The sequence below is a fragment of the Polyodon spathula genome, chromosome 1, assembly GCF_017654505.1.
Source record: "Polyodon spathula isolate WHYD16114869_AA chromosome 1, ASM1765450v1, whole genome shotgun sequence".
NCBI lineage: Eukaryota > Metazoa > Chordata > Actinopteri > Acipenseriformes > Polyodontidae > Polyodon > Polyodon spathula.
Window position 1 is genome coordinate 94332290 of NC_054534.1, and position 27546 is coordinate 94359835.

Sequence of the window (27546 nt, forward strand, 5' to 3'; positions counted from 1 at the left end):
ACATTATACCACAAGTATGTCTTGGTTATGTATCAGAATAAGTGTCTTACATGAATAGTTTCACCTGATAATTTTTTTTTAAGACAAGCAGTTGTTTGGCGAAACCGCTGGGGGGGTGGGGGTTTGGGTTGGGTGGGTGGAATGGGGGGGTTTTTTTCTCGGAGTTGTTTTATAAGTCAAAAACAAGTTAATGTTTACATGAAAACTTAGTTCAAAGGAATAATCTCGACAAAGTTCGGTTGTAGTCGTCATATTTAATAGTATTATGTCTGAATTAAAGAACTACCGGTACATTTTATTAATCACATTAAAGAAATGAAAAAAGCAATGTTAACATGTTACGTTTATACACACCATAGGGGCTACAGAAGGCCTCTTTTTTTTTTAATCCAAGTCAGTAATAATAACTATCGTATTCTGTATTTTTATTTTTTTTTCTGGGTTGGGAAGTAACAGTAACAATTTAATAAAGGTAACAACAAGATAACAAAATGTGAAATTGGTGACAGAATACAGTAGCTTGCAGTGGCACTGGATTGATTTTTAAAGTGGGGGTTCTGAAAGCCATTGAACAAAACTGTGTGACCCCTGTATATGATGATAGCCATGCAAAGCCAAGGGGGTGCTGCTGCACCCCCAGCACCCATAGTTCCAGCACCCTTGGTAGCTTGTAATTTCAGTCTGTAACTTTGTTTAAAAAATCCTAGCCTTCAATATAAATGTATATATTTTGGCTGTTGTAGTGTCAATTTTACCCTTCGTTTCACTGCAGACAGAGTCATGTGACATATACCAGTGCACTGACTGGATAGGATTGCTTGAGTTGTCAGAACTTTGTCAGGGTTGTTACATGTGGCAATCCTCGCGGGATTTGATTGCAAATAATACAGTTGCCGCTAGCACTGTTGACCCACTTTCGAGATCAATTATTATTAATAAGAAAAAATAATCGTAGAATTATTTTCATTCTCCCGCGATACTAGTAAAATTCCAGACTTTTTCAAGACTTTCATAACAGCGATATAGTTTTTTTCAAGCATTTTCAAGGCCTGGAAATCAGTTTGGCATTTTTCCATACTTTTTCTAGACTACACTATGTAACACAATTTTTGTTCCTGGGTAGTAAGTGTTATTTCCTAATTGCTTATGCCTCAAAAGTATAGCAAATGGCTATTATTCCCCACAAACTTTGCTTTTGTGACCAGGACAGGGTAAATTTCAAAATATCACTATTTCCAATGAGAAAATGGGCGCTTTTGTGTCTTTTCGTTCACATAAAGTTAATAAAACGGCATTACTGTGCATAGAATATGAATTTCAAATATAAGACAATCCATTAACATTTCATTGAATGTATTATTTATGAATCAAGGAAAAATATGCATGTGTCAGTACTTACAAGACCATTGTATTTGTTCCTATAAACTGTATTGCAATGTTTACGTACGTTTTTAGAAGCTCTTTACCAAAATGATGAGACAGAATTATTTTCACACTCCTTATACCCAGGGCAGTAGGTATAATCAAATTCTAATTTAAAAGGGAAAATGTTTTTAATAGATTACTCATTTTAAAATCTTCTTCACACATCTTTGATATCCAGCTTTTACATACCTAATCATACAGGGTAAAAGAAAATCTAACATTTACAGCATCCAATTCATTATTGCAGAATGTTTAAGTAAGTAAATATCATGCAAATTTTACGAAACATGAGTGATTAAGAGAGCTTGAATTATACTGTTTTTGGTTTTAGTTTTGCTCCTTCCAGTTAAAGCCATAACACTTTTTAAGTTATGTCTTAAAATATTTCTACTAATGTCTTCATTAGCTTATCAACATAACACTGATTTGTTCCTTGATGGATGTTTTAAACATGCTGAGATTTTGAATATTCCTTCTTTTTCGATTGATGTGTCAATGTAGGCTCTTGACACAAACAGAGGAAAATATTTTGCCATCAGAAGTGTAATTGTAATTGAAGTCGGCATTGCCAATAATGTTAATGAATACTCTCCAGTACCTTACTTTGAATAAAAAATAATAATAATTTGCAATCATACCCGTACTGTTATTTTGGCTACACCACGTTAATCCATCCATCATGTGCCCAAGAAGAGTGTCTTCCAAAGTCATGAAACACTTTGTAGCTTTAGTGAAATCATAAGATATCTGTCGTGTCTTGCTCCAGAACAGTGACTGAAAAATATTGCACAGTTCAATTTATATGAGCACAATAATACAGCATATAGTACAGTGTATTGCACAGTTCAATTTATATGAGCACAATAATACAGCACACCATACAGTATATCGCACAGTTCAATTTATATGAGTACAATAATTTGAAACTGGATATTAAAACTTGAATAATGACATTTATTAAAACTACATGTTGTAATTATTATTCACTATAGAAAACAAATATACAACAAGTAGCGGTACCTTATTCCTGGATATATTTTGATGTACTTTTTATGAACTGATCATAATCCCCCATTTTCACTTAAAATAGAGAAAGCATATTTTAAAAACAATGAAAATATATGTATATGTTTTCTTCTGAAAGAATTTTGGAACACATTACATGTACAATATCAACATAAAAACATAAACAGATTATTTACTTTAATTGTTTTCCTGTTGATTGATGTTGGTTGCATAAAACAAACTGTAATTACACATTATTCTTGAATATTTTCAGTGAATTTTAAAATAAACATTTCAGTCATGTTATGGTTTTACAACTAAGAAACTTGCATTTATTTGTCAACGTTCATAGCACCTCAGTGCACACTTGCCTGGTATTATCCTCCTTTGTGAATGTGCGACAGAGCTCAACAACAATCTCTTTCAGGTTTCTTGTAGTCCCATTGTTTGTTCTTTCTTTGTTCTTGAGTCTAAACACCAAACCCAAAATAACAGTAACACCCAGTTCTAGGGCAATTAAAATGCAGACCCATCTTGAAATAGTAGTCATAATGGTTTGCTTTTTCTGAAGTCTTTTGAAGACACTGAATATATATATATATATATATATATATATATATATATATATATATATATATATATATATATATATATATATATATAACAGAACTGTAACTTTCTGTCTGAAAAATTTATGGTCACATATTATATGGGATGAATCTCCAGTTTTACTTGGTTCCAACGTTGCAGTTTGTCAGTTTCATTATGGTTTTAAGTGCTTCATAAATCATTGTATTGCCATAAGCATTTGTTTACAAGCAGTCAATAAATGGGCAGCAATATATGGACATTTTTTGTCCAGTTTTTAATGATGTACAATGGTAAACATTTGAAAAGTACTGCCAGCATACTGGGTCTTATTCACAAATGGGCCAGAGTACTGTATTTTGAATAATATTGGTTTCATGATAGCTGACTAAGTCACACATTTAAATCAGCTACTACTGTATACACTCAAATACAATCAAGGACACATAGGGGTAGGTGTACTAAAGTGTTGCGCCTGTCACAGTGGTTGCAAACCAGTTTGAAATTAGTCAAAAGTCTTGGGTGAAATGTATTAAATAAACCCAATGCTATTTGTTTCTGTTTCAGTTTCTGTTTGCGGTTCAAACGTTGATGAATATGTAATTATGGGCGTCCCTGCATAAATTCACAAAAAGGGGGCCTCCATAGTGCAAATGATCACATATTACAACGAGATGTACGAAAGCTGCAAGCAATTGCAACACTTACAATGCATCAATTTGTTAAGAACTTTTGAAAGCATGTTTTAAACAGTCACAATGGTTGCTGGCATTTCCCAACCTGCTTTTTCTCATGCGCTGGCAGTTGTGCTCAATGCATTTTTGAGGCGAACAGCCAAATACCTTTTTCCCTAAAAGCAGGATGTACTTACAAGCCTTGAAATCAAATTTCTATTACATTTTTGGTTTCCCGAACCTCAACATGCACACATGTGCCACTAACCTGTCCAGCTCATTCTGAGCATCTATATAGGAATAGGAAACACACCTATTCTATTAATGTGCAAGTGGTTTGTAATTGTGTACAATTTAGCACTGCCCCTCTGACTAACTTAAATAAAAAGGACAGTATACATTTGACGTATAGACTTCTAATAATTATACTAATTAGTGGTATAATGCAAAATTTGTTGCTGATCCCTAGTAATTCATATTAACGAGAATTGACTCGTGGCACCATGATCTATTTTATGTAAATTGTCTAGGCTGCCAAGCTAATAATAATAATAATAATAATAATAATAATAATAATAATAATATATAAAATTCATTTAGTTTCAATTTAAAATAATCTTTTATTCTCATTGCATGCTAATGTGTACAATGCAACAGCATGATTTATTTTCCTACCTGTAGCCTACAGACTAAAGTAAAAAGAAAGTGTGCTAACTGTACAGGTGTACTGTAAAAATGTATATTTTTGTTCATAATGTAATGTGTAGCCTACCCAAAGACATGAATGTTATTTCAGCGCAATGATTTATTTATCGTATCACCGGTCTGGCTTTAGGAAAACGTTAGCATGCCTTAGTTTCGTGTTCTGTTGTTCTGTCAGTCAATGTCACTATTTGTCTCTCACACTGTCTCGCCCACTCTCTCTCTCTTATGCACGTCCCAGGTATTTATACCCCTGCTGCTCCCGTGTCCTTGTCCCGTCTGGCCAATCGCAGCTCCCCCTTGCACACACACACACACACACACACACACACACAAATTCCCCTAAGGTAGGTGGCATGGTCTGACCCTAACAATACACAAAACATCAAAGCAGAGGACACACAAACAGGACAAACAACCAAGACAACACAAAAGTAACACAAGGTCCCCTTCAGTTGGTCGGGTCACTATAATATTTTCTCTTAGTACACCAATCAAAATAAATACTTTGTTAAGTGTTGAAACGAAAATGCAAACTGCGGTATGTTTGTGCTGCGACTGGCCCATCTTAGTATACCCGTATCTACCCACCCCATGAAACCAGTCTAGAATTAAATCTTATTCAAGGTTATACTACAGTGGCTCTCAAAAGTATTCACCCCCCTTGGACTTTTCCATATTTTATTGTGTTACAACATGGAATCAAAATGGATTTAATCAGTGGTTTTTACCACTGATCAACACAAAAAAGTCCATAATGTCAAAATGAAAAATAAAATCTACAAATTGTTCTAAATTAATTACAAATACAAAACAAAAAATAATTGATTGCTTAAGTATTCACCTCCTTGAGTCAATATTTGGTAGAGGCACCTTTGGCAGCTATTTGGATAAGTCTCTACCAGCTTTGTACATCTGGACACTACAATTTTTGCCCATTCTTTTTTTTGGACCTTTGGTGAACAGCAATTTTCAACTCTTTCCACATATTCTCAATTGGATTGAGGTCTGGGATTTGACTGGGCCACTCCAGGACATTGACGTTTTGTTTTTAAGCCACTCCAGTCTGCATGTTTGGGGTCATTGTCCTGCTGGAAGATGAATCTTCTCCCAAGTCCCAGGTCTCTTGTAGACTTCAGCAGGTTTTCTCTGTACTTTGCTGAATCCATTTTGCCCTCTATCTTTATGAGCTTTCCAGGCCCTGACGCAGAGAAGCATCCCCATAGCATGATGCTGCCACCACCATGCTTCTCGGTAGGGATGGTGTTCTCAGAATGATATGCGGTGTTAGGCTTCCGCCAAACAGCGCTTAGAATTGAGGCCATAAAGCTCTAATTTGGTCTCATCATACCATAGAATCTTTTTCCACTTGGTTTCAGAGTCTCCCACATGCCTTCTGGCAAACTCTAGCTGAGATTTGATGTGATTTTTTTTAACAATGGCTTTCTTTTTGCCACTCTCCCATAAAGGCCAGTTTAGTGATGCACTCGGGCTATTGTTGCCACATGCACAGTGTCTCCCAGCTCAGCCGTGGAAGACTCTAACTCCTTTAGAGTTGCCATAGGCCTCTTGGTGACCTCTCTGACTAGCGCCCTTCTCTCCTGGATACTCAGTTTTTGCCTGTTCTAGACAGATTAACAGTAGTGCCATATTCTCTCAATTTCTTAATAATGGACTTTACTGTGCTCCGGGGAATGTTCGATGCCTTGGAAATGTTCTTATATTTTACCCCTGATTGGTGCTTTTGAAGAACCTTTTTCCGAATTTGCTTTGAATGTTCCTTCATCTTCATGATATAGTTTTTGTTAGGAAATGTACTAACCAACTGTGGGACCTCCCAGGGACAGGTGTGTTTAACCTGAAATCATGTGAAACACCTTAATTGCACACAGGTGGATTCCATTCAACTAATTATGTGACTTCTAAAGACAATTGGTTGCACCAGAGCTTATTTAGGTGTGTCATAGCAAAGGGCGTGAATACTTATGAAATCAATTATTTTCTGTTATATATTTGTAATTAATTTAGAACAATGCGTAGATTTTATTTTTCACTTTGACATTATGGACTTTATTTGTGTTCATCAGTGGCAAAAACTCCTAATTAAATCATTTTGATTCCATGTTGTAACACAATAAAATATGGAAAAGTCCATGGGGGTGAATAATTTTGACAGCCACTATATACACCCTATATATGTGATTTGCCATCAATGAACAAAATCATTCATATCTATCACTCTAGAGTCTAGATGCTATAAATAGTATGGTTTTGTTTGTAATTAAAAAAAAGGTGTATTTAATTTGCTTATTTGAAATAAATGTGCAGCAGGTGGCCAGGTGTGAATTGAACAGTTGACAATCAACTAACCCTGGTTACCTGCCTTTAAAACGAGGTGAAAAGCCAGTTTCTTTGTTCTTCGCTTGCTCTTTGTTTGACTAGTGTTTTGGTCAGCAAGCCTGAAGGAGATGAACCCTCATCACTGTGTGTGGAACCATGGCGAGCTACAACACGATCAACGAGTGTTTAACTGGGATCGGAGATTTAAACTTGGGGATTCATTTAAGGGAATTTTAATCCCACAAAAGTTTAATTTAGTTTGTGCAGGGAGAAGGTTCCTGAAGCGGGATGCCATTGTTGGTACCCTAGTGGCGGCCACATACTGCTGCACCTGACGGCCTGTAAATAATAAAACCTGGATGCCTCAGCAGCGTTTCAAGGCCAAATCCTCTGTGTCTCTTTTGTTCTCTCAGCGGATACCCCCATAACAGAACACTCCAGTTACATTGAGTTAACCAACCAATATGAGTTAACAAAAACCAAGCTGGGGTAAAGAATGCAAAAGATGATTTCGTCTTTAATTGGGCTAAGTCAACTGATGTGTAACTGAATGCAAGACATACTTTAGAAACCCTTATAAATGCATAGCAAAGCATGCAAAAAGCATAGATAAGCATTGTTAAGACTAGCAATGTATGATAAAGCATATTAATAAACATGGCAAACCAGGGTAAACTATAAGTTAATGCATAGTATAACCATGGGGGGAGCAGCAAACATGATACAACTGTAAAAATACTGTGGTAAACTTTTATAAGGGAAACATTGACTTTAAGAAGCAGTGAATCTATAGGAGCATGGCAAGTTATTCAGTGGTTATATGCGTGAATAATGCTTTGCAAAAAAAAAAAAAAAAAAAAAACTTTTTCTTTCTGAAAATAAACCATATTCTTACAGGAATTTCTATATGATTGGGACATCACATTTACAAAAACTTGTAAAAATATTTGTTTAACGTTATAATTAAGTTTCATTTAAGTATTAATATTATACCAGAACTGAGAAATCAAGGATCACTCTAATTCAGTCCATAACACTACTGATTGGTCTACAGTACTTGCAGCCTAATGTGAAATTATATAATACACTGAAACTTACATTATATAGAGCAACAGATGTGGGTCTGATTTTGATACCATATCTGGCATAAGTAACAGCTGCATTTCTTTTTAGTATATTATAGTATAGGAAGAATTGCCTAGATTGCTCCAACCTCTTATTTTGTTGGTCTAATCACGCATAGGTGGCTGATGCAATCTGGGGTTAGTCCAAGTGTTATAAAATGCAGCAAAAAATCCAGTTGTGGTTTATCATGATGGGGTGTAGGTCTAGGTCTAGGGTGTATGTCTAGGGGGTCTGATGGAGAAATAGAAACAAGAGCAAACCTCTTGTTTGTTATGAATCCCCAACAGAAAAAACAGTGAGCTACCAACATTAATAATGGATTTAAATAAATACAAATTATATTCTCATGAAAGTTGACAGGTTAGTAAGAATAGCTTTTATTTAACTTGAGTAAAAAACACCTGAGACATGACATCAGTCATGTTACACATAAGCTACAATTTTAAACAGGTCACATACAGGAATATATCAGCATATTAAGATCATTATATAGAATTGTAAGTCCCTGAGTGGGTCACCTGGTAGAAGTGCAGCTGTGTGGTACGCAGGGTGAATCATACAGGACAGGTTCGCCTGCTGGCTGTGCGAAGTAAGCTGGTCTCCACAGAAAGTGTGGTATTGGCTCTGGTGCTTCCGTGGGTTAGGGTGGCAAAATCACCACGGACTGTTTTTCCTCATCGCGCTACAGTGAACCATGCTGGCTAGGTGCCCAGTGAGCTCAAAGGTAGGGATGGCCTTTGTCCTCCAGAGGTCAGGAGCTCGCTGGCATATGCTCTTGAGTTCCTGGGTGAAGCTTAGTCGTGGGATCAGCAAAAGCCCACTGAACCGGGTGCAGCAGAAAGGAATTTTCACTAGAAACTGTCTTCAGTGCATCAGATGATTTTAGGGCATTTGTCCAGCACTCCCACCTTTCACTTCCCGAGCTCTGCCCCTCTCTGACATCCACCCGCCATGACCCTAACCCAACCCTAGGCATAGTCCTTTAGAATCCTCTGATACCTTGAAGACAGTTGCTCGTGGATATTCCTTTCTGCTGCGAACCGGGTCTCCTGAGCCATGTGGGGAATTGCTGCATTCAAGGGAAAAAACAATTGTGCATTTCAAACTGGAAGAAAACTGGGGGTAAAATAATAAAGGGACACACTAAATAAAAGAAAATAGAGTTTATATGGTATGTAGGCCAATGAAGGAGCAGAACTAAAACAGTAAAAAATAAACATTTTCTGCAAACAACTTCAGGAATTACTGAAATACAGGTATATATTTTCACTGTAATGATGACATTTACATTTTATCAATATAAATAATGTTGGTAATGTTATTTTGTAAAATTGTGTATTAAGTAGAACACAGTAAAAATGAATTAGAACACAGTAAAAATGGTACAAACATACCTGGAGTAAACGCTTAGTGAATAAACAAACCCTGACAAAACGTACGAATAAATATCAAATTAGACTAATTTGGCAACTAAGTTAAATAAATGGACAATAACGAGTCATTTAAAAGAGCATGAACAGAAGGCCTGCTTTTCATTTTTTTAAGAATCGTATTCAGCAGTGCATACTGTTGTTGCAGATTTTGCAGGATGGATGGTTTGGATCTCTAACACATTGTAAGATTATTAGACTCCTGTTGGAGAAAAGAAAAGTCAGAAGCTCATGTTAGCTGCTGCTGATTGTACTCTACCAAAAGATTTGCAAATCTGAGCAAAGACTAAGACACCACTTACTTGTCATTGTCAGTACAAGTCCAACGGAAACCCTGGTGTTGTAGGATCTGTATTAACTCAACGATGGACCCACTGTTACAGGACTCCCTTAATATAAGGAAATAAGATTTGTATAGGACTTCTGCCTTTTATTTCCTTTTAAGTTATCTTCTGCTATATATCAAAGATTAAATGACACACTGATGATGTAAGTGGTGCTTTTACAGATATTTTTGATTGATTTTATTGCATGCTTCTTTTTGTTAGAAAAAGTGTCAATGTCACCATTTTCATTGTGTGAATTTGCATTTCACTCTGTGTTGTTTATTAATTTACATTGATTATTGATTTGATGGACACTGATTGTCACTGTGGAATCAATTCCCTTGCTGGACCCGATAATTGGTCACAGGTGTTTGTAATAGTAATTAACTGGACGCTTGTTAACAAATCTTGAATGGGTATAAAAGGTTCAGGATAACAGCTGGCGGACAGACTTGTCTGGGTAGAAAGATAAATGGTGTAAATATTACAGCTCTACATATTCTCTCCCCTTTGTATGCATTTATTTTTTTTTATTTACTGCATTTTATTTTGAAGAAATGAGAAACAGTCTTGGCATTTAAGAGTCTTATAATCACCCTCCTTTCTTTGTGCTCTTATTGAGAGACCATGGTGTTTTTATGTTTTACAGTAACTGTATGACTTGCCTGGCATTTTTTGTTGTTTTCTTTTATTTTGGGTGCTAATTACACCCTGGCATAGTTGGATACAAATCAAAATTCTAAATACAGAATTATTTCAAACTTTATTGTTATCACTGGTTGGTTTCTACAGGGTTTCTAAATGAGTAGTCAGCCTCTTCCCTTATTAAAGTTTACAACAGTAAATCTGAACGGTTATTTTGGAGTTTTCCCCATACTTTCCCAAGGCTGGCGAGTGGATAGAGGCCCAGAGACAGACTGCAGTTCAAAAAAATAACTATTTTATTATAAATAAACAAAAATAAAGTGCACAAGGGCAAAATAACAGATACTCAAACACAAATAAAGCAAAAACAAAACTCACAAAAATAAAGTTTCCAGGCTGGGCAATGCCTTCACTGGATTTAGAAAATTCAAAAACCACAAAACAAAAACACCAACCTGCTTCCTCAGCTCCCTCTCCCCAAATGAGAAGCAGAGGCCTCCTTTTATATCAGGTGGCTGGGCGCTGATTGATCGTTAATTAACCTAATCAACTAATCAACCCCAGCCACCTGAACATAATAAACCCAGGCAGGTAGGGGAAGTTAACCCCATCCCTGCCAATTTAAAAGGGCAGAGCTTTGCTCTGCCACACACCTCCCCCCCATGTACAACGTACACTGGCCGCAATCGGCCAACTCCCCCCTTCCCCCCCCCTCCCCTCCCCCCCCCCCCCAAGAGTCCAATTATGTCCCTTGGGTGGGCTGTTATGGTGGGTGGTGGTGGGCGGGGGTTGATGTCGGAGCCCCCAAGCCTTCTTTGGTTGAGGGGGCCCCGAATCTCCAAGGTAGCACGGCGACGGCGGCCCGGCTCCCTCTGGTGGCGGAGGCGGCGACGGCGGCCCGGCTCCCTCTGGTGGCGGAGGCGGCGACGGCGGCCCGGCTCCCTCTGGTGGCGGAGGCGGCGACGGCGGCCCGGCTCCCTCTGGTGGCGGAGGCGGCGACGGCGGCCCGGCTCCCTCTGGTGGCGGAGGCGGCGACGGCGGCCCGGCTCCCTCTGGTGGCGGAGGCGGCGACGGCGGCCCGGCTCCCTCTGGTGGCGGAGGCGGAGGCGGCGGCCCGGCTCCCTCTGGTGGCGGAGGCGGAGGCGGCGGCCCGGCTCCCTCTGGTGGCGGAGGCGGCCCCTCCCTCTCGGGCTCTGAGAGCGGCGGCGGCTCCTCCCTCTCTGGCTCTGGGAGCGACGGCAGATCCTCCTCCCTCTCTGGCTCTGGGGAGCGACGGCAGATCCTCCTCCCTCTCTGGCTCTGGGAGCGACGGCAGATCCTCACTCCCTCTCTGGCTCTGGGAGCGACGGAGGCTCCTCCTCCCTCTCTGGCTCTGGGAGCGACAGCAGATCCTCCTCCCTCTCTGGCTCTGGGAGCGACGGCAGATCCTCCTCCCTCTCTGGCTCTGGGAGTGACGGAGGCTCCTCCTCCCTCTCTGGCTCTGGGAGCGACAGCAGATCCTCCTCCCTCTCTGGCTCTGGGAGCGACGGCAGATCCTCCTCCCTCTCTGGCTCTGGGAGCGACGGCAGATCCTCCTCCCTCTCTGGCTCTGGGAGTGACGGAGGCTCCTCCTCCCTCTCTGGCTCTGGGAGCGACGGCAGATCCTCCTCCCTCTCTGGCTCTGGGAGCGACAGCAGATCCTCCTCCCTCTCTGGCTCTGGGAGCGACAGCAGATCCTCCTCCCTCTCTGGCTCTGGGAGCGACAGCAGATCCTCCTCCCTCTCTGGCTCTGGGAGCGACAGCAGATCCTCCTCCCTCTCTGGCTCTGGGAGCGACAGCAGATCCTCCTCCCTCTCTGGCTCTGGGAGCGACAGCAGATCCTCCTCCCTCTCTGGCTCTGGGAGCGACGGCAGATCCTCCTCCCTCTCTGGCTCTGGGAGCGACGGCAGATCCTCCTCCCTCTCTGGCTCTGGGAGCGACGGCAGATCCTCCTCCCTCTCTGGCTCTGGGAGCGACGGCAGATCCTCCTCCCTCTCTGGCTCTGGGAGCGACGGCAGATCCTCCTCCCTCTCTGGCTCTGGGAGCGACGGCAGATCCTCCTCCCTCTCTGGCTCTGGGAGCGACGGCAGATCCTCACCCCTCTCTGGCTCTGGGAGCGACGGCAGCTCCTCACCCCTCTCTGGCTCTGGGAGCGACGGCAGCTCCTCACCCCTCTCTGGCTCTGGGAGCGACGGCAGCTCCTCACCCCTCTCTGGCTCTGGGGACGACGGCAGCTCCTCACCCCTCTCTGGCTCTGGGAGCGACGGCTCACCTCTCTTTATTGGAGTGACCGGTGGATCTCCCATGTCTACCGCCAGGTAATTAACCACCATGAGGGCAACCTCTGGGAAGGAGGCCGGGTGGTGTTGTTCCTCCCACTGTTCCCACCTCTCCCCATCTCGACGCCACAGCGTGTTGATAACTATGGGGAGATCGTGGACGAGGTCTGCCTCAGGGTGCATCAACCAGTCCCAGATCTCCTGGGACGGTGGTGAAGGTGGTGGTGCTGGAGGTAGTGGGGTGGCCCCTGATGCCCGGGGTGAACACGGCACCTCTTCCTGGGCCTGGTTGTAGGGGCATCCTGCCCAGTTGTGGCCGTCCTCCTCACACCGGCCACACCAGTTTGCCGGTGGCACGTCTGGGCAGGACCGCCAACGATGGTCCTCCTTCCCGCACCAGGAACACCAGGGGAAGAGGCTGGCCGGGTCCTCCAGCGGTGGCTGCAGCAGCTTACATTTCTTCAGCTGCTGCTTGTCCTGCCTTTGCCACTGTCTGCTCTTCTTTCCCATTTTTTTTTTCAAAAAAAAAAAAAATAAAAAATACTGCTCTGAGCCTCTAGGTGGCGCTATCCCACTTCTGACACCAAATGTGGCAGGCTGGCGAGTGGATAGAGGCCCAGAGACAGACTGCAGTTCAAAAAAATAACTATTTTATTATAAATAAACAAAAATAAAGTGCACAAGGGCAAAATAACAGATACTCAAACACAAATAAAGCAAAAACAAAACTCACAAAAATAAAGTTTCCAGGCTGGGCAATGCCTTCACTGGATTTAGAAAATTCAAAAACCACAAAACAAACACCAACCTGCTTCCTCAGCTCCCTCCTCCCAAATGAGAAGCAGAGGCCTCCTTTTATGTCAGGTGGCTGGGCGCTGATTGATCGTTAATCAACCTAATCAACTAATCAACCCCAGCCACCTGAACATAATAAACCCAGGCAGGTAGGGGAATTTAACCCCATCCCTGCCAATTTAAAAGGGCAGAGCTTTGCTCTGCCACATCCCCATACTTTCCCAATGGTTATACATAGTATTTACCGTGGCTTGCCATGTTTTTCAATGCTTGATACTTTACCATGCCTCTCTGGGCTGTACAATGCTTAACTTGTACAACATACATTTACTATGCTTTATTGTTTTTTTTTTTTTTTTTTTGTTTTTTTTTATAAACTTTTATAAAGGATGTACTTAATTTAGACCACAATTAATAACACTGTGTAACAATTTATTTATTTATTTTTTGTTCCTGGGTAGTAAGTGTTATTTCCTAATTGCTTATGCCTCAAAAGTATAGAAAATGGCTATTATTCCCCACAAACTTTGCTTTTGTGACCAAGACAGTGATATTTCAAAATATCACTATTTCTAATGGGAAAACGGGCAAATGTGTGTTTTTTCGTTCACATAAAGTCAGAAAAAAACAACATATGAATCCAAATTAACATGCATTTATACTAAAGTAATACAAAAATGACTACAAAAGATTTAGAAGTGAGTAGTTTTTCGAGATTTACGATTATACTGTATTGTAGTCATTTTTGTATTAAAATTGTGTTACATAGTGTAATGCATCCAATTACATTGGTTGATATTGAAATACTGCTAAGATGTCAATACAATAGACCCATCCATGTATTGTGTTGTGCTGTAGCAGCTAGCCCATAATATCACTGTAACAGGGCAAGGAGCCCTGTACGTGTATTTGTTTATTTTAGAGCGGGGTACCCCTCTGCCCCTATGCGCCCAATGCAGTTAATAATATATAAATATTATAATATTATATTATTATTATATTAATACATAATATATATATATAATAATAATAATAATATAATCTTGTTTTTTGTTGATGATATTGTTTTGTTTCTGGCAGAAGCGAGATTAGGCAGCTAGTCCTCTGCCTGTGTGAAAATAAAAACTTTGTGCAGAAGGGGGACAGCTCTCGAATTAACGAAGTAAATAATTTGCTGCTAATCGGGAGATGGTCACCTGCATAAAAGTCTGCAGATTTCGACGCTCTGGTGGGTGTTTGAAAGGAGGAACGAGAGTGACGAGTGGATTAAAAACTAAACAGAAATATAAACTGGAACAATGACAGCACTGCAACTCTACCCAGCCTGATACACTGTTTGTGTTTAGTGTTAGTGATTATTTTTTTGAAACTTATTTTGCTCTGTGAGCATTGTTTTGCTAAAGCCTTTTTTTGTTTTGTTTTGTTATTTAAATAAAAGAATGCATGTCGTATAGTTTGCCCTGCAGTACTGCATTTGTTTTTGTTCCTGCATTCTGGCATGATGTCACCACAAAGCAATCCCTGTCACATGTGGTGTACAGCGTGGAATCATCAGTGCCTCCTAGACTCAGGCCAGAGAAGGTACTGCAGGTTTTTTTATTATTATTATTACTTTGTGGAGTGAGGAAGAAGAGGAAGGAGAGGAAGAGCTGCAATTGGCAGCAACAGCAGCAACAGCTGGGCAAGAGGTGGTGGTTCTGGGTTCCAAGTCCATTTGGACCCCCAGACTGTGCAGCTGAGAAGGAACAATGGAGGGATGAAGGGGGCCCCATGTGCTATGCCTGTGGTGAGTTCGGGCATGACAGGGAGGACTGCCCCTATGGTGATCCCCATTACGAGGATGCCTGGAAGCATAGCCTGGTTGGGGACGTCGCAGAGTGGTTCTGGGGGTGGACTAGACCCGGTCATCTCCATCGTCCAAGAGGGAGGAGTCCACAGCCCAAAAGGGGTGAGGCCAAGCTTCCACAGCCCAAAAGGGAGGAGGCTGAGCATCCACAGCCCAACCGGGAGGAGTTATTGTGTCCACAGCCCAATCGGGAGGAGTCATTGTGTCCATAGCCCAAAAGAGAGGAGGCCGAACGTCCACATCCCAAAAGGGGTGAGGCCAAATGTCCACAGCCCATGTCTCCACCAACAGAGGGAGAATACCTGCTGGTTCCGCCTCCACCTCCGTGGGAGTACTGCTTGCCGCTCCCACCTCCACCAGCAGAGGGATAGTGCCTGCTGGTTCTGCCTCCACCACCCACAGCAGAGAAGGGGAGAAGCCCCTGCCACCTTCACAGCCAAAAGGGGAGGAGCCCTTGCTGCCTTCACAGCCAGAAGGGGAGGAGACCCTGCCGCCTTTGGCGCCAGGAGCAGAGCAGCAGGAACTGCCTCTGTCTACACCACCACCAGAGGGAGAGAAGCAGAAGCTGCATCTCCCTGCACCCTTAGAAAGACCAGGACAGGATGCTGGTGGTCATCAGTAGCCCCTGCATATGCTGCTGAGCGGAGCACTGGGGAAAACCGCTCTGCCGCAGTGGCCACGAAGTGGGTCAAACGCAGCACACCAGCTAGTCCTGATTCCTTCACCAGAGAGAGAAGTGGAGCTCTCTGCACAGGGGGTAAGTGTGTGAACGAGAGTGAGCGAGTGTATTAAAAACAAAACTAAAATATAAATAGGAACAATGAAAGCAACTGAAACTGACCAGTCTGGTGTTTGTGTATACTATTTGTGATTATTTTATTTAAACTTTTATTTTGGTCTGTGAGCATTTTGTTAAAGCCTTTTATTTGTTTTGTTATTTAAACAAAATGGCACATACTGCATCTTTTGCTCTGCAGTACTGCCTGTTTGTTTTTGTTCCTACATTCTGGCCTGATGTCACCACAAAGCCATCCCTGTCACAATCACACATTCTACTTACCTGATTGGTCCCCGTAAGCTGTTAATTACCATGATGTCAACTTGATTGACTTTCCTTGGATCAAGATGCTGGACTTCAACCCTTCTAAGCATACTTTAGGGAGAAAAAAATACACTAAGAACCTAATTGTTATTTTTATAGGACTATACAGCAGGTGTTTTAAAACTTTTTACCCGAGGCTAACCTGTTCAGCTGCTTAGGATCTGCAGCCCACTATTAACATTCCATGGGAAAATCCAAAATGTTAAATTAAAAAAAAGTTATACATTTAAACCTGTAACATTATAAACAAACCTAATCTAAACAGCCCTTTATTCATTTGAATAAATATTGTGAAAGATGGAAATCACACAGAATATGCACTGAGTGAAAAAAAAAAAAATTGAAACACTTTAATTTTAGTAAATAAAATAACCTGCAAAAACTAAAACAGATGTTTTTATCAAACCTTTAAATGACACCTTTGTGTAACAGAAATTTTTACAAATGCATTTATTTTTCTTTGTCAACAAACAAGAAAGTTGTCTCTTATTCCCATTCATAAATACCTGAACAGGCATTACTTTCATTAAAACCAGTACAACGCCCGTATTAAATTTTTCTATAGAATTCTTTTTTCCTAGGGCAGAATCCACCTGAAAGATGTGGTGAATGTAACTGTGTTATAAATCAAAATCAGTATCTACTTTCTTGTAATGCCTTCATCATGCCAAATAAAAAAGCTTCTGCAGCAACCCAACATTTATCATGCACTCAGGTCACATTTTAATTCTGATCTCCTCTTAGGTGACAAACAAACAGGAAAAGAGAACCAAAACCCCAAATTATCTGATTTTGTTGAAAATACTAAAAATATCACTTGTCCGTTAATTGTGATGGTAGTCCTGTTTTTAAATCCTCTCATTATTCAATATGGCCTATTTTGTGTACCATTAATGAACTTCCACTGGAAGAGAGGGAATAATGTAATTCTCCATACTTTGTGGTTTGGTTCCAAGAAGCCTTGTGTTGACATGTATTTTGCACCCTTTGTAGAGGACCTTCAACAGTGTTATACAGATGGTGTAGAATTGCAAGATCAGTGTGGTATGCAACATACAACTAAAGTCTGTCCTCTAATCTGTGTGTGTGATGCAGTTGCATGTGCTATTGTTCAAAATTTTAAACAGTTTAATGGTTCTTACTGCTGTGGCTTTTGTTTACAAAAAGGAGAAGTTGTACCAAAAGGAAATGGTTATGCACGTGTGTATTCACTAACAAAAGATGAAACAATTAGTTACGCAGAGAAAGCTTCTACTCAAGGTCAAGATGAAATGAGAGTTAAAGGTGCCAGTCCCCTTCTATTGCTCTCTGAATTTGACATTATCACAGGTTTTGTCCCTGATTATATGCACTCTGTTTGCTTAGGTGTGGTTAGGCAATTTACTAATATGTGGTAGGATAGCAAGAATGCAAATAAAGAATTTTTCATATCTTCAAAATATATGAAAGTCATTGATCTACAACTACTAAAAGTCAAACCTCCTAATGAAGTTCACCGTAATCCAAGATGACTGTCTGAAAAGGCCTACTGGAAAGCAACAGAATGGAGGGCATTTCTCTTGTTGTATTCTCCAGTTGTGCTTAGAGGTGTAGTAAGTGGAAAGTTTTACAGACATTGGATGCTATTAGTAATGCTATATCCATCTTGCTGTCATCATCTGTCACTAATGAGTACATTTACTTTTCTGAAAAATGTTTAATCAAATTTGTTGTACAGGTTTCAGAAATTTATGGTAAAGAACACTGCTCTTACAATGTTCACCTGCTTACCCATTTGACAGAGAGTGTGCGACAGTGGGGAATGTTGTGGGCTAATTCTGCATTTGTTTATGAGGACATCAATGGAAAATTGCTGAAACTATTTTCAGGCACCCAGTGTGTTCCTTTTCAAATATTTAAGGGACTCTTTGCTGAACAAAAACTGATGAGACATGGCCGACACACATTTGACAGTGCTGCTGATGAAGCTTGTGACATGTTCCTCAAATTGACAGGCAGTCAACCACATATAATGAAATCTATCTATGTGAGTTCAGATGTTGTTACTCTTGGCAAATGTGAAAAAATACCTTTATTAATTGAAGAAAGGCTAGCACTGGAAAAGGTTGGTAGTCAACTGAACCATTTAACTGTAGATCAGTTAAATGTAAGTGTGTACAAATGATGCGCAATTGTGAACAATCTGTTTTGTACAGCTAGGTATGCAACAGGATTTAACAGAGACAATTCCATCATTGCCACTGATACGTCATTTGGTTACATCACCTCTTTTGTAGTTGTCCCAAGTACTAATCAATTTGCAGATGCTTATAACTGTTCAGAGCTTCTTGTATTCTATAAAAAGTTTAAAAGGCTAAGAGACCAGATGACAATTTATGACAATTACTTAAAAAGTAATCTCGCCAGTTTCATGACAAATGTTGTTGACAGTGAAGAACTTGCAGTTTGTAGCCCTCAAGACATTAAAGGAAAATGTTTTCTCCTAAAAACCTCAGAAATATGAATTAGATTCGGCTACAAATTACAGACGCTATATTTCATACGTTTTCAACCCAAGTCCTGGAGTACCCCTGTGTCTTCTGATTTGTTGGTTTTTCAGCTGAGCACTGTTACTTAATTTAACTCTTAATTGAACTAATAATTTGCCAATTTTGTTATTGTTTTTAGTTCATAAAAGGTTGGAGAATTGACGTTACATAAAAACAAAATTTCATTGGTAACTTGAAATCTCCATTTGCTCAAAATAATTAAAATGCTCTGATTAGGCAAATTATTTGTTCAAGTAATGGTTCAATTAAATAATTGTGAGCTCATTTGCAACAAAAATTTGACTCCAGAAGCAGGGTTAACAATCAGTGTGGTATTTAATAAACTGAATTTGCATTATTCATTGGATAATATAACGGGTCTAGCTCAAATGTTATTGTGTAAGTAAAATATCCTGAAGTGTGTCACCTGATAGAATAATTACCACACAGTGGTAAGATGTAGCTCTAAATAAATTGTCAATATATGTGTCAGTCAACTTCTTTAGGGCATATTAGCATCGAAGCTGTGCAAGTCAAATGTTAGTTATTATTTGATCTGTTTCTTAATAGTAACTTACAGTACATTGAAAAAAAAAAAAAAAGTTTAAAATAACAATTTCTTGCGCGTGGTGTAAAGAAACAAACATCTCCAGCTGTCTTTGATCAGCACAGCTCACCGAATCAATTCTCTATATTCACTTAGTTTGCAGATTTATAAAAGTGCCACACAGTAGACTGTGTTGTTAAAATATTGTACTCTAGTAGCATGAAGATAACACACACCACGAAATACTATACTGCAACATTCTATAGAATACTATAATTTCCATAGAGTAAAACAATACAGGGTTTTACAGGTACTATAGAACCCTGTGTAAAATACTATACTATTCTGCAGTACATGATAGTACTATAGTACTTAAAGAATGCACTATATCATTGTGTATGGCAGTGATTCCCATTCCTGGTTCTGGGAACCCACTGCCCTGCTGGTTTTTGTTCCAACTGAGCTTTCAATTAATTAATTATAAAAGTTATACGTAACTTGAAATCCTATGTGCACCTTAGTTATTTCTTACTAGTTCTATAACAGTTCCTTCTGAATTTATAAGAAAAGAGGTACAAACTTAGCGTGGTGGTAAAAAGCTTTGTGAATAGTGTCCTTTATGTTAGAAATGTTAGAAAATATGATTAAAAGATGAACATGAGGCAAAAGTACAGAATGTCACCTTTCATTGCTGGCTGTTTCAACACACATATGTTTTACCAACTAAGAATAACAGCACTTTCACGCTCCATCCTCCCATTTTATGTGAGCATAAGTATTGGAACATTTGGCTTACAGGTGTTTCTAATTGATCAGGTGTTTCCTGTTGCCTGGATTGTTCACACATAAGAGAGCTGTGAATGTGTAATCTCAGCTCTATCCTTGCTTTTGCCTTTGGAGTCTGCATTTGGTGTCAGTAGGCATAATCCAACATGAAGACTAGGGAGCTGTCTATGAAAGAAAAGCAAGCGATTTGGAGGCTAAAAGAAAAAACAAACTCAATTAGAACCATAACACAAAAGTTGGGCATCAAAATCAGTTTGGAATGTCCTGAAAAAGAAAGAAACCACTGGTGTCTTCAGCAATCAGCAACGACCAAGTCAGCCAAGGAAAACAACAGCAGCTGATGACGGAACAATGACCAGAGCTGTGAAAAAAAACCCTCAAAGAAATGTTTGTGAAATCACCAAAAACTTCCAGAATGCTGGGGTGAAAGTGTCACAATCTATTGTTCACAGAAGACTTCGGTAGCAGAATTACAAAGGCTACACTGCAAGATGCAAACCTCTGATCAGAAGCAAAAACAGAAAGGCCAGATTAGAATTTGCTAAACAGTAGAGTTGAGCCAGTACAGAGTTTTATGGACAGATGAGACAAAGATTAACCTTTATCAGAGTGATGGAAAGGGAAAAGTGTGGAGAAAAAAAGGAACTGGCTGCCTCTGGAATGGGCTCACCAATCTTTATTGATGATGTAACGAATGATGGCAGCAGCAGAATGACTTCTGAAGTGTACAGAAGCTTCTTGGCAAGGAAATGCCACCAGACTCATGGGCGGTGCTTCACAATGAAACAGAACAATGACCCAAAACACACTGCCAATGCAACAAGGAGTTCATCAGGGGAAAAAAGTAGAAAGTTTTAGACTGGCCAAGTCAATCTCCTGATTTAAATCTGATTGAATATGCAATGCACTTGCTAAAGAGAAGGCTGAAGTCAGAAACTCCCCAAAACAAGCAACAGCTGAACATGGCTGGAGTAAAGTCTTGGTGAAGCATTTCAAAGAATGATACCAAGGGTTTGGTGATGTCAATGGGTCGCAGACTCGCTGCTGTTATTACATGTAAAAGATTTGCGACTAAACACTAACTTTTATACTTCTTATATTTGCTTTAAATGGAATTGTCCCAATACTTCTGCTCACATAAAATGGGGGGATGGAACTCTAAAAGTGCTGTTATTCTTAGTTGGTAAAACATGTATGTATTGAAAATGCCAGAAATAAAAGGTGACGCTCTGTACTTTTGTCACATATTTATCTTTTACTCGTATTTTCATATTGCTCGAGTGTACAGCAAAAATAGCAATTTTGACTTCATGGTCCCAGTACTTACGGAGGGCACTGTAGCTATGCAGGCATCAGACAAAGGAACAGACAAAACAACTATGTACCTTGTATTGCTGAATGCATTGTAAATCGATCCATTCAACATCACTGTGACATCCCCGCAGGCTGATTCAGCAAACTGAGAAACAGTAAATATGAGTTAATGATACAGAAATCAGCCCTTAGAGTATGTAATAATATTCCACAGAAGCCATTAATGCCATAATTGTTGCTATTAACCTATTGACTACATAATATCAAGAAATACACACATTTATGGGCCAGCAGGGATCCTCTACCAAAAGAAATGTATTCTCCCCTCCTCTCTCATATCTATGTTTTCATATAACTTGGTGTGACAGAGACAAAATGATTCTTGGTGATGAATCTCCCTCCCGACCTGTGAGGACGCAGTGTAAAGGGAACAGAGTGCCCTGGACTGGATGGCCTGACAATTCATTCCCAGTGTTAGGTGGAAGTCGGCCGTCTAGAAAAGGGGCACAGCTGCAATTGGATTGGAGGAGAAACAGCTGCACTCGCTAACCAAGGGGACGTGACTGAAGGTACAAATAGGGAAAGTGGCTATGTGATTTATTCCTTTGTTTATGATGAAGAGAATGCTAAAGAGTGATCAAAATATTACTGTGAGTGTTTTGTTTGTTTTGTCGTCTCTAAAAATCTACTTGTTTGTTATTATTAGACGGCTAACACGATCTGGAGCTGTCGCTACAGGCCAGCACAAAAACCGAACAACACTGCACCACTGAATCACTAATAAATTGTATTACACCTCGAACACAATAAAAATCACTCTGGACTTGTGAACGTCAGCCTCTTGAATTCTGCATCTTGCAGAGACTGATGGAAAGGCACTACCTTTAGGTTTTAGAGGGTCAACTCATTAGGTTCTGCCCCTTCAAAATTCTTATGAATACAATGGTGTACTTACGTATTCTGAAGCTTTTTTCCAAAATGAAGCGACTGGCTGATTTTCACATGTTGACCAATCAGGGCAGGAATTATAATTGAGTTCTAAAGAAACACATAGATTAGCATTAAAAATGTCTTTGTTATCTTGCAAGCAAATTGCTAACTACATAGTAAATGTTTGACATGAACAATTGGAAGACCAGGCCCGTTATGCATGTAAGGCCTTGTTTCAAGCAAACAAAAAAGCTATAAAAATGAAATGTACATAAGATGGAATAATTATTGACCAGAAAAAAAACAGTAACAAAGCTAACCTCTTTTGCTTACCTCTTTTGTTTTTTTCCCCACACCAAGTCAAGGTGTTAAACAAATAACCAACAAAGGTGTCATCCAAAGTCATAAAACGATGAGTAACTGCAGAGTAACTCTGAACAATATCACGTGTCTTGCTCCAGAGGAGTACCTAAGAAAATACAATACATCCATAATGAGATGCTGATATTGTCAAGCAAGCATGTTTGTGTATTATACAGTATTACAATAACAGTAAAGATTACTCTAGACAACTGCAACAATTATTTATAATTATAAATGATTTTTTTTTTTTAAATAATGACAGACCTAGTTGACATTTCACAATTTTTTAAATTTAAAATAGTTATCTTTTTATCTGTTTTTTTATTTCTGTAATGTGAACGGCCTGTGACCATATCAAGAATTGAAATAATTAGATTTATTGTGCAGCCAAAGCTAAGGTGGATGTGACAACAAAGACCAGGATTGATGCTGCAGTATTTGATTATTTCACTCTCACTGTGTCCTGTTGTGGGGAAATCAGTCACATTCTCTATAATTGAGCAGCTAACCAGCTATTAACCTATTATACCATTACAGGCTTACAAATGCATCCTGTTTTCTTAATTTCTCAAATACATTTGCACCCTACAGTATAAGAGCATTTCAATTTAACTGGGTTTTCAATTCATTATTTTTAAAAAATAGAATTATCCCAAAATGCAGTTCTTATATAAAGAGTGAGCTGCAAATGGGGATAATTAAGCATTACCAAATCCAGAAATACCCTTTAACTTTTTACCAAGAGTTCCTATTATGAATGACTATCAAAGCTGTGCATGTTGGCTGCACTTGTGAGAACAGTTTTCAAAGCGGAATGTAGCAATACTCTACTAAATAACAGAATTCATTTAAGACCAGCCTGATGACCAACAATTATTTATTCTCACTGGATTCTCCAGCCGCGTGATTGCAGTCCCTGCATTGCCTAACTGAGATTCCACTTCTCATTCCCAGTGGGTCTTGGTTTTAAACATGGTAACAGTTCAAGCAGAATACCCTGCATCAGACAATTTAACAAACAGACGCTTAGTTGAAACCCTGACTCAGTCTCTTGCTTTAAACCCCAAAATGTCTCCTGTTATAATTTGGGAAGGATTCAATACAAAAAAAGTTTGAGAATCACTTTACTAAACCTGCACAAGCTCTGTGAGTGCAACTATAGCAAGACTGCTTTTTATATATATATATATTATATATAATATATATATATATATATATATATATATATATATATATATATATATATATATATAGGGTTAAATGAATGGTTTATTTAATGTAAGCATGAGTTTGGAGAGATTGATGTGTTAGAGTCTGTCTTCCTACAGTAAGGCTGGAAGTTTGATTAAATTGCTCTGTAGAACAACGGAATCGTGCCATAGAACAAGTGGTGCTACACATTTCTTGATTGAATCCCCCCATTTGTTGAGATATAGTCATTCAGAAGCTTTATATTAAGGTGCAAGATATATATATATTCTGAAAGTAAATCATACCTTATTACAGGGTATGGTCTGTTGTACTGTACTGAACAACCGATCATAGTCCCTAACTGGGACATCACAAGGGTCCTTCCCAAGAAAAGCATCCAGAAAACGTAACCAGATATCATTGCAGTCATTCCTGCTTAAAATACAGAAAACACAAAATTTTATAAAATAAAATGTTATTTTAAATTTTTTATAATCCACAGTCAAATACACAGACATAATTTTGTCTGTTTTTTTATTCAGTACTTTTATTACATGCTTCTCCAGTCTTCCTTTGAGGAAATAGAAACCAGTAAGTCAATTACGTTAATTCTTGCTGTCTTTGATGCATAAACACAATTTGTTTTCAAAGGTGATGTTAGAGAAATAATCAGGTACAACCTTAGAATGTTAATACATTATTTAAATACTATGGCTTATATTATTACCATTATATTATAATATTATGCTATTATATATAACTTATGATGAATATAACTTATGAATATAACTGGTTAAATCCATCTACCCAATATTCGGATTAATTGTCCTTATATAGTTATAACATCTTCCAATAACAATTTCTTGTAAGTTCTTTGTAGTTCCTGTGTCAGCCTGGAATCCCCCAATCATCAGCACCAGCAGTGCTACAACACCTAGGAGTCAAAATAGAGATTCAGAGATTTATATTTATTGACGGTGACATAAACAGGTCTCTGGTACACATCTAATGGAAACCAGTCTTATAAACTACAAAACAGTTCAGCCTGAAACCCCTGTATGCAATTAATAAGTACATTAAAAAGGGAATCTTTATTAAACACGTACACATATAAAGGGGTGGTGCTCTCCCTCGCATATCTTGATTCAATTTGGTTATGCAGTTGGCTTCCTGAACACTTATTCTGTATTTTATAAAAGCTGCATTTGTTCCTGTTACGAGTCTGTTTTTCAGAGTAAACAAAAGTTATCTTTGTTGTTATTTTGGCCTCTGTGTTGTGGCCAGCAGTGGTAATGAGACAGGGCATGAATGTATTTCTTGGTAGGTGTTGTCTATACCAGACTATTCTTCGTAATCTCTTACAAATTCAACACCCTATTTAGCCTAGTTCTAAGTTCCAGTCTAAGGTTTGTACCATGTTTGCCTGAGGGAAATAACAACACTAACTGATGAGAAACCGCACTGACTGAAGTTCATTGATAGTTATTCATTGCTAGATTTGCAACATTAGTGAGAAAACACCCCCAAAAATACATGACTTATATTATTTGTACTTATTTTATGAAGACATGACTTGTGAGTGTCACTTCAACCAACCTGCATTTATAACTGCTTTATATTTTCATTTTCCTCTTACCTGGCATTTAAGGTAATTTAACATGTTAATAAATCAACCCTATTTAACCTAAATAATGAGGCACTTTCAGCACAGCTTAATGAGAGAAAGTGGAAAATGCACCTTGTACAGGCTGTATAATGACTTGTAGAAGTCATTATATAGCTAATCTAAAACACACAACAACGTATGGTCCTACCAGCTATAGACTGATATCAATCACTAAAATAATTACATAGTATTTTTAAATAAACATAGAATTAAATACGTACCTATCACAGTTTTAGTCATGTTAGCATCCATTCAGTCTTAATCAAACAGTGCTGGAACCAAAGACTGGCAATTTATTTTAAATAAACTCCTCCTTTAATGAGCTTTAAAGCTAATATCAGCCCCAGCGGTAGCTGAATCATCAGAACCTTAAACAAAGAGATGAGGAATTATAGTGGCATTACAGCAGTCTTGTATCTAGTTTGGATTGGAATGTTACCTTGAATCACACAACATTTGTAATAGCCTCCAAAAAGGCTTAATGCACTAATATGCAATGTATCGTTCATGAAAACCTTGACTACAATTCTGTGTAGAAAGCTTTGGATTTTATATTGAACCCATTTTTAGTTTCTTATATAAAATGGTTATGTATATACTTTAATAGGGGTTTCTAAGAAATAACTTAGAAACCCCAATGGCTCAAAAAAATATCAAAGATTTAACATACAAGCGTGTACAAGAAATAGCTTTACTAATGATTTGGTAAAAAATAAAACCTTTGTTTGTAAAAAAAAATATCAAATTTTGTTCATGCACTTTTTCAAATATTCAGTAAGTTACACCTCAAAACCAGTATGTCGGTAGCATACATCCCCAGCAACAACCACAAATTCGAAATTACTTACCAATTGACACCTAGAAGACAGCAATACTGTAAAAAAAATCTCTGAGTGATTCAGTTCAGCCTGAACTCCAAATATGCAGCTAAAAAAGATTCTCCTAAATAAACTGTCTGGGACTTCTTGCTGTTTCGAGTGACCCCCAGTATAATGTGTGACTGACAGCGCCTGTTTAACTTTAAGTGAAAGAGCTTTTTATCTTACCAAAATCCAATCTTATTAGAGCTAATACAGAAGTTGGTCTATGTCTCCTTCATGAAGTGAGTGCACTGAATCACTCTGTGCAATTAACACGCTAGTCATGTTTTAATTAAAAACAACTAGGCTGGCTACTATTCGATTTTTATTTTTTTGCCAAACCAACGATTAATAGACATTTATTTTTTTAAATAAGGTAACGTTTTTTTCAATCTATATTTTTTCAATTCAAGCAGAGAATGGGTGAACTCGACCTTTATGCTTAAAAAAAAACAAAAAAAAAACAGACTTTTTATGCCAATGAGAAAATTCTCATTTAGAGAAACCCCTTTATCATTTTCAACATGCAGCAAAACCATAGTTACCAATATTGTAACTGAAATAGCGTTTGGTCACAGTTGTAAAGAAGCACACCAATAAATAAGTAATGAATTATACTTTAGGGACATATTTTATATTGTTAAGGCTTTATTTGTAGAAACTAATAATAATCTATAGTGTATCTGAAGACCAACAATGCCAGTTTAGTCAATATAGGATCGGGACTACCCTTTTTGAGTACATTGCAGTAAGATTATGTAAGATGCATGTTTAGGAACATAACAAACCAATAACTGTAAAGAAGTGTGCAAGCTGTGTGCTGTTCAATTGGTATGTGATAAACACAATTTATCTGGCATGAATGAGAACAGTATGTTATTGCCAAGAAAACCCAGCTTTATAAGACATTTTCAAAAGAGGGTCACGATTAGCTTTTCAGAAAGGAGAAATCCACAAAAAATTTAAAAATGGACAATTCTTTATTGCATTTGACAAATGACCATGCCCATAATGAAACATAATATAATTTGTCCCAAGGCCCTGTCCATTGGAGCTCGATA

The 27546-nt window shown here is 38.8% G+C and overlaps 1 protein-coding gene across 1 annotated transcript; it reads right to left on the bottom strand.

The window, feature by feature from the left end:
- Positions 1–8236: 8236 nt before the first annotated feature.
- On the bottom strand, positions 8237–25992 carry LOC121324563 (ADP-ribosyl cyclase/cyclic ADP-ribose hydrolase 1-like). Its single transcript, XM_041266614.1, has 9 exons — positions 25847–25992; positions 24767–24893; positions 24265–24391; positions 22739–22874; positions 22431–22513; positions 21547–21620; positions 16259–16351; positions 9592–9678; positions 8237–9491 (listed from the first exon to the last, which is right to left on the bottom strand). Exons 1-9 carry the CDS (start codon positions 25875–25877, stop codon positions 9413–9415), a joined length of 837 nt encoding a protein of 278 aa, XP_041122548.1. The 5' UTR covers positions 25878–25992; the 3' UTR covers positions 8237–9412.
- Between the last annotated feature and the right edge of the window lie 1554 nt (positions 25993–27546).